An 18,228-nucleotide genomic window follows, 5' to 3' on the forward strand; every position below is an offset into this window, starting at 1 on the left:
TCATAAAGATTAAAGCCAAAGGCTCAGCAATCTCCTCCATGGCTTCCCAGAGAATCTGAGGATAAATCCCATCCAGCCTGGGGACTTATCTATTTTTACACTTTCCAGAATTGACAACACCTCCTCCTTGTGAACCTCAATCCCATCTAGTCTAGTAGCCTATATTTCAGTATTCTCCTCAAACACATTGTCTTTTTCTAGTGTGAATACTGACAAAAAGTATTAATTTAGCACTTCCCCTATCGCCTCTGACTCCATGCACAATTTCCCACTACTATCCTTGACTGTCCCTAACCTTACTCTAGTCATTCATTTATTCCTGATATACCGAAAGAAAGCCTGAGGGTTTTCCTTGATCCTATCTGTCAATGACTTCTCATGTCCCCTCCTGGCTCTTCCTAGTTCTATCTTTAGGTCTTTCCTGGCTAACTTGTAGTTCTCAAGTACCCTAAATGAACCATCACATCTCATCCTAAAATAAGCCTTCTTCTTCCTCTTGACAAGAGATTCAACTTCCTTAGTAAATCACGGTTCCTGCGCTCAACAACTTCCTCCCTGCCTGACCGGTATATACTTACCAAGGACCCGCAGTATCTGGTCCTTGAATAAGCTCCACATTTCAAATGTGCCCACCCCCTGCAGTTTTCTTCCCCATCTTATGCATCCTAAATCTTGCCTAATTGCATTGTAATTGCCTTTTCCCCAGCTATAACCCTTGCTCTGTGGTATATACCTATCCCTTTCCATCACTAAAGTAAACATAACCAAATTGTGGTCACTATCATCAAAGTGCTCACCTACCTCCAAATCTAACACCTGGCCGGGTTCATTACCCAGTATCAAATCGAATCTGGCCTCGTCCCTTGTTGGCCTGTCTACACAGTGTCAGGAAACCCTCCTATACACATTAGACAAAAACTGACCCATCTAAAGTACTTGAACTATAGTATTCTCGGTCAATATTTGGAAATTTAAAGTCCCCTATAACAACTACTCTGTCACTCTCACTCCTATCGAGGATCATCTTTACTATCCTATCCTCTACATCTCTGGAACTATTTGGAGGCCTATAAAAAACTCCCAACAGGGTGCCCTCTCCTTTCCTGTTTCCAATCTCAGCCCATACTACCTCAGTAGATGAGTGCTCAAATGTCCTTTCTGCCACCATAATATTGTCCTTGACTAACAATGCCACACCACCCCCTCTTTTAACATTTTCTCTGTTCTTACTGAAACATCTAAATCCCGGAAACTGCAATAACTATTCCTGTTCCTGCTCTATCCATATCTCTGAAATGGCCACAACATTGAAGTCCCAGATACCAACTCATGCTGCAAGTTCACCCACCTTATTCTGGATACTCCTGGCGCTGAAGTAGCCACACTTCAAACCAACTTCTTGCTTGCCGGTGCGTTCTTGTGATCTTGAAACCTTAGTTCTAACTTCACTACTCTCAACCTCCTGTACACTCAAACTACAACTTCAGTTCCCATCCACCTGCTGAATTATTTTAAACCCACCCAAAGAGCATTAGCAAATTTCCCCCTCAGGATATTGGATCTCTCTGGTTCAGGTGAAGACCATTCTGTTTTTAGAAGTCCCACTACCCCAGAAAGAGATCCAATTATCCAGGAATCCAAAATCCTCCCTCCTGCACCATCCCTATAGCCACATGTTCAACTCCTCTCTCTCTCTCTCTATTCCTCGCCTTGCAAGCAAGTGGCACAGGCAACAAAGCAGAGATAACAATGTTGTTTGTTCTAGCACTATACTTCCATTCTCGGTCCCTGGATGTCTGCCTTAAATCCCCATCTCTCTTCCTACCCATGTTGTTGGTGCCTATGTGGACCACGACTTGGGCTGTTCCCCCTCCCCCTGAAGGATCCCGAAAACACGATCAGACCCTGGCACCTGAGAGGCAACACACTGTGAGTCTCACTCACTCCCAAAGAACCTCCTATCTGTCCCCTAACTATGGAGTCCCCAATGACTAATGCTCTGCTCCTTTTCCCCCTTCCTTTCTGAGCAATAGGGACAGACACTGTGCCAGGGACCAGAAATTACTGAGTGATAGCGTGTATGTGATGTCAACACTTCGTGATAATCATCATACAATTCAAAATATTGGTCTGCATTAATGCATAATTAAATAAAAATACATAAACACTGATAATCATTTCCTTTCAAAGCTTGTGATGTTAAATGAACTATTAAACCAGAATTCAAATAGCTCTTGCTACTTGTTATTTTTAACATGACTTATTATGACCTAGTGGCCCCAATTGTTATGGTTTATGCCTAATTATGTTAGTACAGCACAATTCAGATCCACAGCAGAAGCTGGGCTGAATAGACCATAATTGTTATGTATCTTTTGTTACTGAAGTGATCTTTTACTAAACGGAAGCACACAATGTTGCAGTCTTTGTTTTCATAATAAAATGAAAAGAAAGTTTATTAACAAGAGAAATGAAGATAAACAAAGGGAAAAGCCCTCTATTCTTTTATAACATTGATTCAAAGATTTTTTTAATCACTTGGTTGAGTAAACCTGAGCACACTTTATAGATGGAACATAAACAATGGCTGTGTATTGGAATCGGTACACCTTGGTACTGCTTGCAAATATTATCCACAGAAACAGACCTTCAGTCCAACTCGTCCATGCTGATCAGATATCCTAACTTAATCTAGTCTTATTTGCCAGCATTTTCCCATATCCCTCTAAACCCTTCCTATTCATATACACATCCAGATGCCTTTTAAATGTTGTAATTGTACCAGTCTCCATCACTTCCCCTGGGAGCTCATTCCATACACGCACCACCCTCTGAGTGAAAAAGTTGTCCCTGAGGTCCCTGTTAAATCTTCCCCGTCTCAGCCTAACGTATGCCCTCTAGTTTTGGACTCCCCTGCCCCAGGGTAAAGACCTTGTCTACTTATCCTATCTATGCCCCTCATGTTTTTACAAACTTCTCTTATGCTCCAACGAAAATTGTCCCAGCCTATTCAGCATCTTCCAATGGTCCAAACCCTCCAGTCCCGGCAACATCCTTGTTAATCTTTTCTGAACCCTTTCAAGTTATTGCAATTCTTAGATTATCAAGTATTGTACCTACAGCAGGACCCAGTCCAGCTAATTTCCAAGGAAGGGGGACTCTCTCTTTTCATACTTGATGGATTTGAAGTAATTAAAATTGACCTCATCTGCTAGAACTGGATGTAATTCTTTCTTAATGATCATTATTGTGATTATTACTAATCGCCTTGATTTAGCTTCCTTCCAGTGCTGTACTATCCCTGACACTGCTTCAATTCTTTTTTTTTAAACTTAAAAATCTTGACTTCAGTTATTTTCCATCAACTGTATCCTAATGCTCTTGCCTAAGATTAGTAATAACTTCTTAGAGACATCGAGTAATGGAGATGTACAGCATGAAAACAGACCCCTCGGTCTAACGCATTCATGCTGACCAGTTATCCTAACCTACTCCATGACATGTGGATGCCGGTGTTGGACTGGGGTGGGCAAAGTTAAAAATCTCACAACGCCAGGTTATAATCCAACAGGTTTATTTGGAAGCACTAACTTTTGGAGCGCTGCTTCTTCATCAGGAGGTTGATTCAGCAGCATTCCGAAAACTAGTGCTTACAAATGAACCTGTTGGACTATAACCTGGTGTTGTGGGATTTTTAACTTTAACCTAATCTAGTCCCATTTTGCCAGCACTTGGCCCATATCCCTCTAAACCCTTTCTATTCATATAACCATCCAGATGCCTTTTAAATGTTGTAATTGTACCTTCTTATTCAAAGATAGTTCTATTATTTCAAAGTTATTTTATTCCATCAACAAACCTCTGAGCACTTCCACCTTGATAAATGCTTTGCTCTTGAATGACTTGCAGTCACAGACTGAAAATGAAAGTCAGTGTGGAAAGTTCTTCCCCAAACCCTCTGGGTAGTTCCCCTAAGGTACTCTGGGTAATTTCATCTCACTTGGAATTATAGGTATTCTAGGTTTTAAATGCTTATTGTTCATTCTAAACATACAGACAACGCAGACATGTCGTAAGCAATATTGAAATGCATAAACATAAATCTCACACTTTCATCACAATGATGAAAAACAGTGGTGGGTCTTTTTGTGGGGTCACATCCCTTAATAATTGGCCCAATTATTTTTTTAACCCGTTAATGCATTAGGCACAGCTGCTTGGCATGGATCTAATCTCCCAGCAGCAGCAAGTAGTCAGAAGGCTAACTTCCATTTTTGCTAGCAGAATATGCCACAATTAGGACTATAGAATGATCAGAAGGACCAAATTATGAAAAGTTGCCAAACCATCTTTGACAATGTTCAGATGAAAGGACATTGATCTGAAACATTCACTCTGTTTCCCTCTCCAAAGCTGCTGGATATTTTCAGCCATCTCTATGTTTAGTTGAAAATCCTGCTTTCACAGGAGATAGCATTCAATTACAACACACATCTGTGAAACTGATTAAAAGCATTCACACTTTGACTCAGTGGTTAGCCTCACAGCACCAGGGAGCTGGGTCCAATTCCACTCTTGGGTGATTGTCTGTGTTGAATTTGCACATTCTCCCTGTGTCTGTATAAGTTTTACTCCCACACTCCAAGGATGTGCTGGCTGTCTGGATTAGTCATGGGAAATGCAGGGTTATAGAGAGGGGTGTGGGTCTGGATGGAGTGCTCTTTGGAGGTTCAGTCTGAACTTGATGGGTCAAATGGCCTGCTTCCACACCACAGTATAGGGATTCAGCGTCTTCCTTGTCCAATGATAATCATGCAACTGATAATGCAGAAGAGAGAATGAGACAAGTTTCAACTGAGCACTCTTTTGATTTAATTACAGCCCATTTTTTAAAAAAATCAAATATTAACAATACAGTTTTAAACAACTGTGCCAATGAAAAAGCAGGAGAAATGGCTTACAAATTTAATATTAAGTATATCTCCAAGTGTTTAGTCTCAGTTGGAATTTTCTCTGCAGACACTGCAACAAGAAAGAGGAATTATGTTTCAAAACTGTAAAACACTGCAAGTTCAGCCAAGATCCTGGGACAATTTGCAATTCCTGTAGTCGATTCGCCTCTTCTTTGCATTTCTAAGTATTTGCTAACATTAGGGAGTGATGCTACTGCTCTAGGATGTGATATTAGATAGGGACACTCAAAACAGAGAAACGTGAAACCAAGGCAGATTTAAATAAAGAGTAAGCCCTCTCCTGGATGAAAACAAACAAAACTCTTTTGTCGATCTAAAGGTTCTCTGTGTGAAATGCACTGATAGATATTTTGAATGTTTATTTGTTCTTTTGCAGACCCTCAGTAAGCATTCCTGCCTTCCGGCGCCTCCGTCAACTCCAAGACCTTTATATTCCCACAAAATTCTCCCAGACTCTACTGCTGACCTACTACTGGCACTGAGTCAAAAAGAGCAGGACCTCATCCAGCCACTGATGAGACAGGGCTATCCGATAAGCAGAGTGATTTGGGCGATCCAGAATGTGGGACAACAAAGCAGAAAGCAGGTGAGTTTAGCTCTCCTTGTTAAAGCACGGAACATCATACCAAAATCTATCTTTATAAAACTATTTTTTTCATGTTTACTTCCAAAGTGTCAAATAGTGTTACAAGCAGAAATCTCGAGCTGTCCAAGGTTTGTGGGAAGAAAATGAGAGTATGATATTCAAATCAAGGATCAGACATCGAATCCTAACAGTGCGGAAGCAGGTCATTCGGCCCATCAAGTCCACACCAACCCTCCAAAGAATATCCCACCCAGACACACCCTCCTATCCTATCTCTGTAACCCTGCATTTGCCATGGCTAATCCACCTAGCCTGCACATCCCTGGACAATGTAGCACTGCCAATCCACCTAACCTGCATGTCTTTGGGAAGGAAACCCACATAGACACGGGGAGAATGTGCAAACTCCACACTGGCCATCACCTGAGGCTAGAATCGAACCCCGGTCCCTGGTGCTGCGAGGCAGCAGTGCTAATGACTGAGCCATCATGTCACTTAGTTGAATAGCAGAGCAGGCTCAAAGGGCCAAATGGTCTACTCCTACCCCTAGCTTCTATGTTCATTATTACAAATTGGGAGGGTGGTCACTCTCACAGGTGAACAAATTAGTCAAGCTGACATCAGACTTTGAATTCCAGCTTCGAGTTGTGTTGGATTTTGCAACACCCTCAGGGAGGGGACACTTGAATGTTTTTGGTAATGAGGGAGGGAGGAGGTACTGAATTCAGTCCTTTGTTTCAACACAGCATGCCTGACGAGAGGCAAGAACTGAGTGAGTTGGATTTCCCCAGCCCACAGTATTTTGCAACTGCAGGGCAGCACTGGGTAACATCGCTGAGGCACCTTGGCGTTGGGGGACCATTGGGGTGAATTTTTCAGTTTGGGTTGGAACTGCAATGTCTGGATCAAATGCAGGTCCTGAACATGCAGCATTTTGGGAGCACTGATTGGCCACTTTACAGTCAGAAAGATCCTCATCATCCAATTAAGGGTGGCCTGCAGGCTTTCAAAATTGGATAGCCAGTACAACCTGCAGAACACACCCAACTTGATGCACCCCTCTCAGTCCCATTAATGTAGATATATTCTAATCAACCTGTTCAGAGGTGTCATCGCACATCTCTGGAGCAGGTGGGACTTGAACCCAGGTTTCCTGGCTCAGGGGCAGTGATACAAACACTGTGGCACAAGAGCTCCGAGCACCTTTATTGCATTAAAAATTAAAAATGGGTTGTGGAAGTGAAGCTCCTCAATGGGACAGTCTGCTGCCAAAGCTGTAACCAGGTAGGACTGGCCTCAGTGCCCTCTGTCTCTGATAGGGGACTGCTTCCCGGTAGCTCCTGAGGCCATGAGTGAGGGTGTGGCTACAGACTGACTGGAAAATTCCAGCTGGTTTTTACTCATTAGCTTTAATTGTCCTTTCAATAGACTGAGCAAGCTGGCTGCCTCTGGAGAATGCTGACGAGTCTGGGCTGAGGCAGGGAACCAGCATGCCCGCTAGAGTGGGGGTATTCCACCCTCCCTTTTCACCAGCAGTTCAGAGTAAAGGTTGTCGGCAGAAATGGGTACTGCAGATGCTGGAGATTAGAGTCAAGATTAAAACGGTGCTGGAAAAGCACAGCAGGTCAGGCAGCATCCAAGGACCAGGAAAACTGACGTTTCGGGCAAAAGCCCTTCACCAATAAAGTAAAGGTCATGCCCAAGGTCCTCAGCTGAAGGTCCCTCCATTCTCACAGAGGGAAAGGAAATGTGGGGGCTGAAGTACCAGTCTTGGATCCTGTCCTTTTGCTTGATTGGGGAAAACAGAATGGGGACATAAGTGACTGGTCCATCCCTTCCTCTGGGAGAGAGAGAGAAGCAAGACACTTAGAGAAAACCATGAGTTGGTCTATCCGCCTCTCTTAAACCAGAGCAGAAGCAAACCAGTTGGTGACCAGAACTATCTGAACCTGTTAATCAAGGAAGGAAGTCACTTGTCCAAAATCTCCAGTGGCAATAGGAACAGTCTCAAAAAACTCAACAAAAAGCCGGGGAGTCAATGTGTCCTTAATCATCTCTCCAGAAATGTGCACATTAAACAAAAAAAAGAACTGCAGATCATGGAAAGCAGAAACAAAAACAGAAACTGCTGGAAAAACCCAGTGTTTCAGGGCCAGAGACCCTTCCCCAGAGTTCTGTTAAATCTGCTTTCTCTCAATACGTGCCGAGTTTCTCCAGCAATTTCTGTTTTTTGTGTGTGTAGATTAAAAAGAAAATCTATGAGGGTCATGGACAGGGTGGCCAGGAAGCAACTATTCTACTTAGGTGCAGGATCAATAATGAGGGGCCATTATTTTAAGATGAAAGACAGGGGGTTTAGAGGGAAGTTGAGGAACAATATTTTCATCCAGAGAGTGGTAAGGATCTGGAACGCACTACCTTGTTGAGGCGGGAAATGTTACCACCTTTAAAAAGTGCTTAGGTGGGCACTTGAAGTATCATAACATTCAAGGCTATAGTCCAAGTCCTGGAAAGTCAGGGCAGTGTAGGTAGGTAATGGTTTATTGTTGTTTATACAGATTTGAGGGGCCAAAGGATCTCTTCTGCATGACTCTATAAATATCTGCAGCCAGAAATTGCTAATTTATAAATGGCAACATTGTTTTAAAACAAATTCCAGGATACATGTAAAAACGTTCTGAACTAATAAACTCATGCCGGTTTCCTTGCAGATAAATATTGTCAAAGGAATCCTGATGTATTCGTGGGTTGCAATTTGGCCATTTGAAATTAACTGCTTAACTAAATTAAACAAAGCAGATTAGCTTGCAAACATTAATCTTTTTCTGCACTACTCGTTAGAAATAAAGTTCTGTGCTTAATCGGCTAGAATTTACCATAGCCAATGAATGAATCGTGCCACCAACATGGCCATTTAGTTCCTACACTCGTTAGTACTGGAGATTGCTGTAAACATGAGACACAGTCAGCATGGTGCTGTCTCAAGGGTATATGGCATCCATGTGAAGAAGACCATGAGCAGTGTCCCTTCTTCACTAATTACATAGAATACCATGAATGAACCGTGGAGTATTGGAATCAAGACATGTCAATGGAATGGTTAACTCAATCGCAAATCAAGCACACAAAGCAAAATAAAGAGAGATAACCAAAGTTTGGATTAAGTAAGTGAAAGAAAGAGGCAGAAAGAAAACATTAAGAAAAACATTTTTTTAAAACCTCCAAAGCAATTAAAATCTGAAAGAATGAGACCCCACATTTGTAAATATGTATTTTCAGTGGCAAGTGATTGATTGAAGTAAATAAGACTTATCACACTGTTAAAAGGGGTACTCAAACCGAAATGAACAAACACTAAATTTCTGCAGCAAGTTTGTCTTTTTCCATGTTATCAGGAATGGAACTCCATGCTATCTGAAGCATTTGACTGGGGTTTCAGACAGCGACATGCTGATTTGCACAGTTTACAGAGGAATTGCACATCTCAGTCGGTATCTTATGAATTTTCACATCTGCACTTGCCTAAAGTTGTGGTCTGATTTGTGCCCAAAAGATGATAAGTACTAGTAACCTTTACTGTTATATCCCACAGAATTTACTGGAAAAAATATCTTGGCAATAGTCATTACAACTGATGCCATTTTATTCCAGCTCAACTAATTCCACAGTAAAAACATAATGAGAGAGGTTTAAGCTGGAAACATTTTTTGGCTTTGTTGATTTTTGTTTGGAACCTTTAATATTCAGCCTTAGAAATTCTTGACATTCTGAATGTGGATGTTTAGAGAGCGAGGAAAGAATACTCAGCTATTAGGAATAGTTTTCTCTTGGAGAGCTGTATCATTTGTAGCTGCATCCAGTTTTCAGATTTGCTCTTTGTGTTTGACCTTGATTTCACTGACAAAGCATTTCAAATTGCTAATGACAAAGAGTAGGGGATGTATTATTAATTTTGACAGTAGAAATAATCCAATAGCCTAAAAATGAATTTAAAGTTCATGATTCCTTTTGTATTTAATTTTACTTTCCTGATAAGCAGTCAGGGTCATACACTCTGTGTGAATCCACAATGTAATGCAGATCATCTGCATTTGCAAGCCCTGCCCTCCTAATTAAGCTGAAGATTTATAAACCAGAGCTTCCCAAAGCAGAAATCACTTCCCAAGTGGGATCACAAACTCAAACGTTGGGATCAGAAGCTCGAGGGCAGCAATGGCTGCTGTACAGTTCTGACCAAGTTATAACGTTATGAGAACTAACCTCTCAAGCTGTCTGCTCACACTGAGGGGTGTTACCATCCAGTTGATATTATTACTGGAGAAGTCAAACCCTGAACTGGAATCAGCTTGATAGATCCTATCTTATGTTTTTTTTATTGTTTTAACAAGGTGGTCTTTCCCTGAAGCACACACAAATCACACTATTTATTTGTAGTACAATTCAAAACATACATTAAAAACATAATCCCATTTTTCCCATCAGTTTATAGTACTCAAGTACCAGACAGAATTTGTTTCTCCTTCATGTTAATAGTTTTAACTTAAATGTCTCTTTCAGTCCTTTTTGTGATAATTTGGTAGCCTATTCCTTGATTACGATAATAGTCATAGAGTCGTGCAGCATGGAAACAGACCCTTCAGTCCAACCAGTCCACGCTGACCATGTTTCCAAACAAAACTAGTCCCACCTCCCAGCAATTGGCCCACATCCTTCGAAACCTTTCCTATAAATGCACTTATCCAAATGTCTTTTAAAGGTTGTAACTATACCTGCATACACCACTTCTTCTGGCAGTTCGTTCCACCCTCTGTGAAAAAAAATTGCCCCGCATGTCCTTTTTAAATCTTTATCCGACCTGAGTTTCGAAATTCTCAACTTTAAGTAAACTTTAAATCTGGAGCATTCTACCACTGCCCTTATATTAAGGTAATCAAGTTCATAACATTTCTGAACTAACTTTTATCTTTATGAAAATTTGCTTCATACATCAATTTCAACCTGGACATCTACAAACTGACGAACGTAAGTTTTCCAAGCTGTGAGTTTTTTTCCCTATGCAAAAAACAATTCATGGTCCTTCTAAACAGAAAGCAAGCTAATGGTTACTCTGTCTACTTGTAGACCTCTCACAATAGAAACAAAAATCCCCATTATCACCCCAGGGACACCCCCTGTTTCATTATGGTTTCATAAAAATCATGGCTGCAGAAATACTGACAAGTTTATCATTAAACTCCATATATACATATATCAAAACTCACATGCCATTAGTTAAAACACAAATGTAAAAATAAATGGTATTTTATATATTTTAAAATACATTACAATGGTGAAATGTGGAATGATGGTGGAATTTGAATTCAGTAAACAGGGAATCTTGGAATTAAGAGTCTAATGACGACCATGAATCCATTGTTGGATTGATGGAAAAACCCATCTGGTTCACCAATGTTCTTTTGAGAAGGAAATTTGCCATCCTTAGCTGGTCTGGCCTACATGTGACTCCAGACACACAGCAATATGGTTGCCTGTTTACTGCCCTCTGCGCAATTAGGGATGGGCAATAAATGCTGGCCTAACCAGCAACGCTCTTATCTTGTGAGTGAGTAAGTTTTTAGAAAGTGTAATGACAATTTTTAGAATTCAAAATGAAGACACAGAGGAAAAAATGTTTTGGAAACACTGACCTAAACAGCTGTAGAGTGAGTAAGTGTTACCGTCCTGAATAAAAACAGGCATAGCATTTTAAATGATGAGCAAAATGGGCCTGACTGAAGAATCAACATTTCTGTATTACACAGTGGGCAACACTGACCTGCTGAATTCACAAAGCTTCTACAAATTTATGCACTTAAATTACACTTTTGTATTGTATAACTTTCATTAGAAACCTAGTTTTGGCCTCTCAACCTGCAGATCTCACTTTGATGAGAACTTAGCATGTTAGAAATTAAATTCTCTATTTGTCAATATAGTGCAAGGTGCTTGCCATTCAGGTCATTACAGGCCTGTACCAAAAGCTCTTGCAATTTGTCGGCTATGGCTCAGGTGGTAGCATACCTGCTTCTTGTCATAATACCTAGGATTCAAGATGCATTTAAGGACCTTCATACAGAAATCACAGCCAGTCTGGGGAGGCAATGGCCCTCATGGTATTATTGCTGGCCTGTTAATCTAGAGACCCAAGATTTCATGTACCTGGATTCAAATCCTGGCAGATGGTGCAATTTAATTCAATTTTTTAAAAATCTGGAATTAAGAATCTTAATGCCCTTTAGGGAAGGAAACTGCCAGCCTTACCTGGTCTGGCTTACATGTGACTCCAGATCCAAAGCAATGTGGTTGATTATTAACTGCTGTTTGGGCAATTAGGATGGGCAATGAATGCTGCTGTAACCAGTGATGACCAGATCTCTCGTGAATGAATTTTTAAAAACTACAATGCTGATGGAGTGCTGCATTGTAAGAGAAGCTGTCTTTAGGATGAATTATGAGAGCAAAGTCGATGGACATAAAATATCTCATAGAAGGGAAGGGAAGGTTCCTCCAGTTTTCTGCTCAATCTGTATCAAAAACACACATTAGCTGCTCTTCATCACATTGTTGCTTGTAGGAGCTTGCTGTTCACAACTGGTTGCTGCATTTCATATATTATGACAGTGACCACACATCTAATGTACTTCATTGGTTATACAGATGCTATAAATACAAATCTCTATTTCATTTTTGGAATGAATTGAAGACTGGCCATTTCACTCAGGGTTAGCTATGTCTATTGAATTATGAAACTGTCAGAAGATATTATGTATTTTAACTTTAACTTAATCAAAATCTTTGCAGTAACTAAATGAAAGGTTTTATTATACATTGTCATTTATGGAACCTGGGTGTCATTGGCGAGGCCAGCTTTTATTGTTCATCCCTAATTGTCCTGAAGGAGGTGATAGTGAGCTGCCTGCTTGATAACCGCAGTCATTGAGGCATAGGGACACCACAGTGCTGTTAGGAAGGTGTTCCAAAATTTTGACTCATTAACAATAAAGTAATGGTGATATTGTTTCTTATCAGGATGGTTGTCAGTTGGAGTGGAATTGGTTGCCCTAGTGCACCTAGATAGTGTAGGTTTTGGGTTTAGAAGTCTGTCGCAGGTACCTTCGCAAATTACTGTAGTGCATCTTGGAGGTAGTACACAATCAAACATAAGTGTCAGATAAACAGAATTTACTGTATCAAACTAGCTCCTATTAGAAGCTACACATATTAATGCAAAGTGTTCTGTTCTTTGCTGACAGAAGGAACACATTAACATTGCAGATCTTTCAAGTCAACAAAATTGAAAGCAGTCATTGCTTTGTTCATACCTCAGGGCAATGCCCTGACCAAACAGGATCAACCTGCCTTGTTAAAAGTTTAAACAAAGCTGCAGTCAACTGTCAATCATCATCCAACTTGTGCATTCTTTATGGCAACATTACTACCAATCAGAGTCCACTTGCCAGCCAATCAATACAGCTTCACACAGTATGAATGTTATTTTCCAGTTCCATTCATATTTCTTGCAAATTGTCCTGACGAATGAAAGACAAAGAATGTTGACAAAATGTGCTCTTTCAGCAATACTCAACAATTTAGTTTTGTCATCTGAGTGAACATTAATTTATTTTTCTTATTTCCTTCTGATTCTTTACTTATAATCAATGTTCCCTCTAAGCTGCATGTGCAGCTGCTCCTACGTCCTGTGCTCGGTGATTAGTGTGCCAATGTGGTTCACAGTATTGACTTCACTCAGAAGTCTCTGCAGAAGAAAGAAAATAGAGGGAACGCTGCTTGTAATCAAATAATGACATGCAGTAAAATAACTGAAATAGTTTGAGAAATAAATAACAAGATCAATTGGACAGATAAGAGTGATGCACTTTTTCATAGAATTCCTAGAGTGTGCAAGTAAGCCATTTGGCCCATTGAGGAGGTGAAAGTGAGGACTGCAGATGCTGGAGATCAGAGTCAAAAAGTGTGGTGCTGGAAAAGCACAGCTGGCCAGGCTGCATTCAAAGAGCAGGAGAGTCAATGTTTCGAGCATAAGCTCTTCATCAGGAATGGCCCATCAAGTCCAAACTGACCCTGCAAAGAACATCTCACCCAGGCCTACCCACTACCTTATCTCTGTAACTGCACATTTCCCAAGCTAAATCCACCAAGCCTGCATATCCCTGGACACTATGTGTAATTTAACATGGCCAATCCACTCTAACCTACACTTCCTTGGACTGTGGGAGGAAAGCAGAGCACCCGGAGGAAACCCACACAGACACGGGGAGAATGTGCAACTCCCACCCAGTCACCCAAAGCTGGAATCAATCCTGGGTCCTGGCTCTGTTGGGCAGTAATGCTAGCCACTGAGACACTGTTCCAACATGCTTGCACTGATTTTATTATTTAACTAGTCACCAATGTTCATGAGTTTTCTATAGTGTGATGTTTGCAGTCTAACAGTATAAGGTAATGTTGAGGGTGTTTTTCTGTATTATTTTCAATCTTTAATTGTGTAATGAATTTGTACCAGATCCTCAAGTATCTGAGTGCCTGGGACCGTCTCTGTAAAGAGGGCTATAAGGAAAGACTTGTCGAAGAAGCCATGGAGTTCTTTCAGAATTCAGAGGAAAAGGTATGCTTTACTTTCACTTTTTTTTACTTATGCTGTCCTTCAAATATCATATTGAAGATGCAACCTGTCTAATATTTTACCAATAATGTAAATCTAAAATTTTCTAGAAGCAATAACATTTGTATTACATTTATAATTTCTTACATATATACATTTTGTTAGAACCTAATGAGATTGCCACTGGTTTTATAATTGAAAGATTGCTTTCAAAGTGCAGTCACGATTGTAATGAGTGCAATGTTGTGACCAATTTTCACACAGCAAGATCCAAAAAAGCAAACTAATAAATGGACAGATCAATGTGTTTCTGTGGATGTTCTTCAGGGAGGAATGTTGGCCAAAACATCAGAAGAACTCCCTTCCTTTCTGCAAATAGTGCCTGGAGAAATATTTACATCCACCTTCGCAATGGTTCATAATGAGCACTAAAATCTCAGTTCAGATTATGTACTCAACTCATGGTTATGTGAGTTGGTATGCTGGAGTACAATTTGATTCCACTATCTGACCCAGAAATAAGATGGCTACCAGTGGTTCAATGATGCAGCATTCCTTTGCTATCACAGTGAAGTGATAGCCAGGTTTCCTAGCCAAGTTCATAATGAGGTCTGAACCTTAAACCTCTGACTCCAGAATAAGAAGGATACAAACCAAACCAAATATTAACTATTTATTTCAAACAATTTACACTTCACCTAAAATAATAGATAGATATATGGACAATTATCTGTTGGTGTTAATACTGAGTTTTGGAGACTGCAATGTTATTTAAAATGACTAATCCAATGAAGTTTAATAATCTTTAATCAAAGTAATTTAGTGTGTTGAATCTATAAATCCCGTTTAGCAGTTGCTTTGAGTTGGACTAGCATTATATTAATGATTTTGTGCAGTTAATTACCCTCCTTTCATGAACAGAATAGCAATATAATTAAGAATTGAATAGGTTACTTATTGCAATTCACCAGCTGATAGCCCTAAATATCTTAATCTGTTTTGATTTTGTGAGGCAGTGCAACAGACAAATTCAAGTGTGTCTTAATCTCTGTCTCTTATGGACTCTTCCACACTGTTGTGCACTTGTTATATTGCATTGTTTCTTGCTGTTCTGATTTATCTCAATTAAGCTCAAGGTCTTTCACCTTTAAATTAGCCTCTTCGAGTGTTAGCTTACAAATGTCAAATACAGTTGTGGAAAATAATTTTCTTATTTAAATGCTTTAGACAAAGGATAATTATAAATGCTCGCCCACTGATAGTTAAAGTGCTCCTGTCTTTCTCTGCAAATGAAATCTGTGGTACCAAAATGTAAGCAAGCTGGAAATATTTAGTTTGTGGTCATTCTGCAAAATGTATAAAACCAGCTCGATTTGTTTCTAATTCAAAAGGTCTGGTGAAAGCTTTACAACAAGGTCCTTCATAATGCCGGAGTATGCAGAATTGTGAGATCTAAGATATTCGAAAGCTCCTTACTCGCCCGAAAATAAAGCCTGATGATTCCCTGGGGTCCCTTCTGTTCTCAGTTTAGATTGTGCGATAGCACCACAGTTACTCTTTTGTCTGGATTTCATTACCATGTTCTACAAAGATGTCCAAAGCAGATAATAAGTTCCTTTTGTTTGCTGCCAAACTTGACTAACTCCTTCTTCCTTTCTTGCACCCTTTTGCACGCAGGCAGCAGAATTTTTGACATTAATGACACAGTTCGATGAGATGGGTTTTCAGCACGATGATATTAAGGAAGTTCTCCTCATCCACAACAACCATCGAGAAAAAGCATTGGAGGAACTTATGACACGTGCCAGATAGTTGGAAAAAGTTACGATTCTACCTGCTCTGGTTTTTGTATTGCACAGTTAAGCAGTCTAATCCCTGACCGTCTTAGATGCGGCATTTGTTTATTTTTATCCTTTTGTGAAGTATTTGAAAATGTATCTGCCCTAATGCAAAATAGTGAGAAATTGCACAGCTCTGATGTGCAGTGGAATCTGGGTGTCCTAGTGCATGAATAGCGAAAGGCCTATTTGCAGGTAGGGAAGGCTAATAAAATATTATTTTTTATTGCAGTGGTAATTGAATTCAGAAGTAGGGAGATTATGCTTCAGTTATATAGGGCTCTGGTAACTCCGCAACTGGAGTACTATGTACAGTTTTGGTCACTTTAATTAAAAAAGGATACAAATACATTGGAAGCAGTTCAGAGAAGGTTTACCAGACTAATACCTGGAATGGGTGTGACATCTTATGCAGAAAGGTTGGACAGACCAGGCTTTCATCTGCTGGAGTTTAGAGGTGACTTGATAGCAATGGTTAAGATCCTGAGGGGCCTTAACAGGGTTGATGTGGGAAGGTTTATGTCCTGTTATGGAGAATTTAGATCCACGGCTCACTGATGAAAAGTCAGGGGTTGCTTATTTCAAGCAGAAATTAGGCAAACTGTTTTCTCACAGAGTTGAGAGTCTTTGGAACTTACTTTGTGAAGGGGCAGTGGAAACAGAACCTTTGAATATTTTTAAGGCAGAAATAGAATTCAGAATAAATTTACTAGGATGTTGCTGGGTATAGCAAATTTGAGTTATAAAGTAAGGCTGGGACTTTTTTAACTGGGGCATATGAGGTTGAGACAGAAGACCTTTATAAAAGTTTATAAAATCATAAGGGGTATAGATAGGGTATAGGTAGGTGTCTTTTCTATATGATAGGAGATTTCAAGACGAGGGGCACATTTTTAAGGTAAGATGAGAGGGAGATTTAAAAAGGATGTGAGGGGCAAGTTTTTTACACATAGGATGGTTCGCATTTGGAATAAATTTCCTGAGGAAGTGGTGGATGTGGGTACAATTACAATATTTAAAAGACATTTGGATAAGTACATGAATAGGAATGGTTGGGAGGGATATGGGCCAGAAGCAGGCAGGTGTGACTAGTTAATTTGGGATTACGTTCAGCACGGACTGGTTGGACTGAAGGGTTTGTTGACTCAATGACTCTAGATAAACTTTTGGTAAGCAAGGGGTTTGAAAGGATATTGGGTTAGGTAGGAATGTGGATTTGAAGTTACAATCAAGTCAGCTTATTGAATGGTGGAACAGGCTCAGGGGCTAAATGCTCTGCGTTTGAATGTTCATATGACACCTTTGCATTCCTGAAGAACAGCTTATGCTCGAAACGTCGACACTCCTGCTCCTCGGATGGTGCCTGACTGGCTGTGCTTTTCCAGCGCCACCCTTTTCGACTTTGGTTGCTCTTGTTTTCTACTCTTTTTCCAAGGCTAAGCTCATGGGGCTGTTCCCTCGCTCAGTCAGTTGTAATCAGAGAATCCCCTTCAATACCTTTCCTTTCCCTACCTCAGGACTCTGTATCGTAAATGTGCAAGTGAAATTTATTCTCAAAGTATTGGAATTTATCTGGTATCTACCAATGCAGCAATGTTCCTCAACCCGTTTACCTTCTTACTTAGTGTGGAGAATAACCTAGTGCAACTAATTGTTCTTTTGAATGGTTATTAGAAAGTGTGTTTAGTTAGTGGAAGTGAAAACCCATCCAGGACTGGAAGACAGGTTTGATAGCACAGACGCAGTGAGAAAGGTGATGATAAGTGAGAGCTGGGTGTCATAAGTATACTTGTAAGAAAAGGGAAGCATCTGGATGAGAAATACGAGAAGCTCAAAAATTGATCCTGCAGAATCCTGAGGTAGGGAAAGAAATTGCAGGGGATTCTCTGATTACAACTGACTGAGCGAGGGAACGGCCCCATGAGCTTAGCCTTGGAAAAAGAGTAGAAAACAAGAGCAACCAGAGTCAAAAAGGGTGGCGCTGGAAAAGCACAGCCAGTCAGGCAGCATCCAAGGAGCAGGAGAGTCAATGTTTTGAGAGTAAGCTGTTCTTTCGGAATGTGAGATCCAGAATCCAATGGATTTAGGTAGCATTGGAAAGGGATAGATTTCTAAGGTAACACACACAGACCTCATCTGGTTTCCGTCAGACTGTCAGTTCTCCAGGAA

The 18,228-nt window shown here is 40.4% G+C and overlaps 1 protein-coding gene across 5 annotated transcripts in view; it reads left to right on the top strand.

Moving 5' to 3' along the window:
- Nucleotides 1–17,977, top strand: part of ubap1lb (ubiquitin associated protein 1-like b) — a 55,922-nt gene extending 37,945 nt beyond the window's left edge. For all 5 annotated transcript variants that reach the window (XM_072565118.1, XM_072565119.1, XM_072565116.1 and 2 more), the window contains 3 exons: nucleotides 5,350–5,559; nucleotides 14,123–14,224; nucleotides 15,899–17,977. In XM_072565118.1, the coding sequence (XP_072421219.1) occupies nucleotides 5,350–5,559; nucleotides 14,123–14,224; nucleotides 15,899–16,033 (447 nt within the window). In that variant the 3' untranslated portion in view covers nucleotides 16,034–17,977. The remainder of the gene's footprint in view (nucleotides 1–5,349; nucleotides 5,560–14,122; nucleotides 14,225–15,898) is intronic.
- Nucleotides 17,978–18,228: the final 251 nt, after the last annotated feature.

This window comes from Chiloscyllium punctatum, chromosome 48 (genome assembly GCF_047496795.1).
Source record: "Chiloscyllium punctatum isolate Juve2018m chromosome 48, sChiPun1.3, whole genome shotgun sequence".
NCBI classification, from domain to species: Eukaryota; Metazoa; Chordata; class Chondrichthyes; order Orectolobiformes; family Hemiscylliidae; genus Chiloscyllium; species Chiloscyllium punctatum.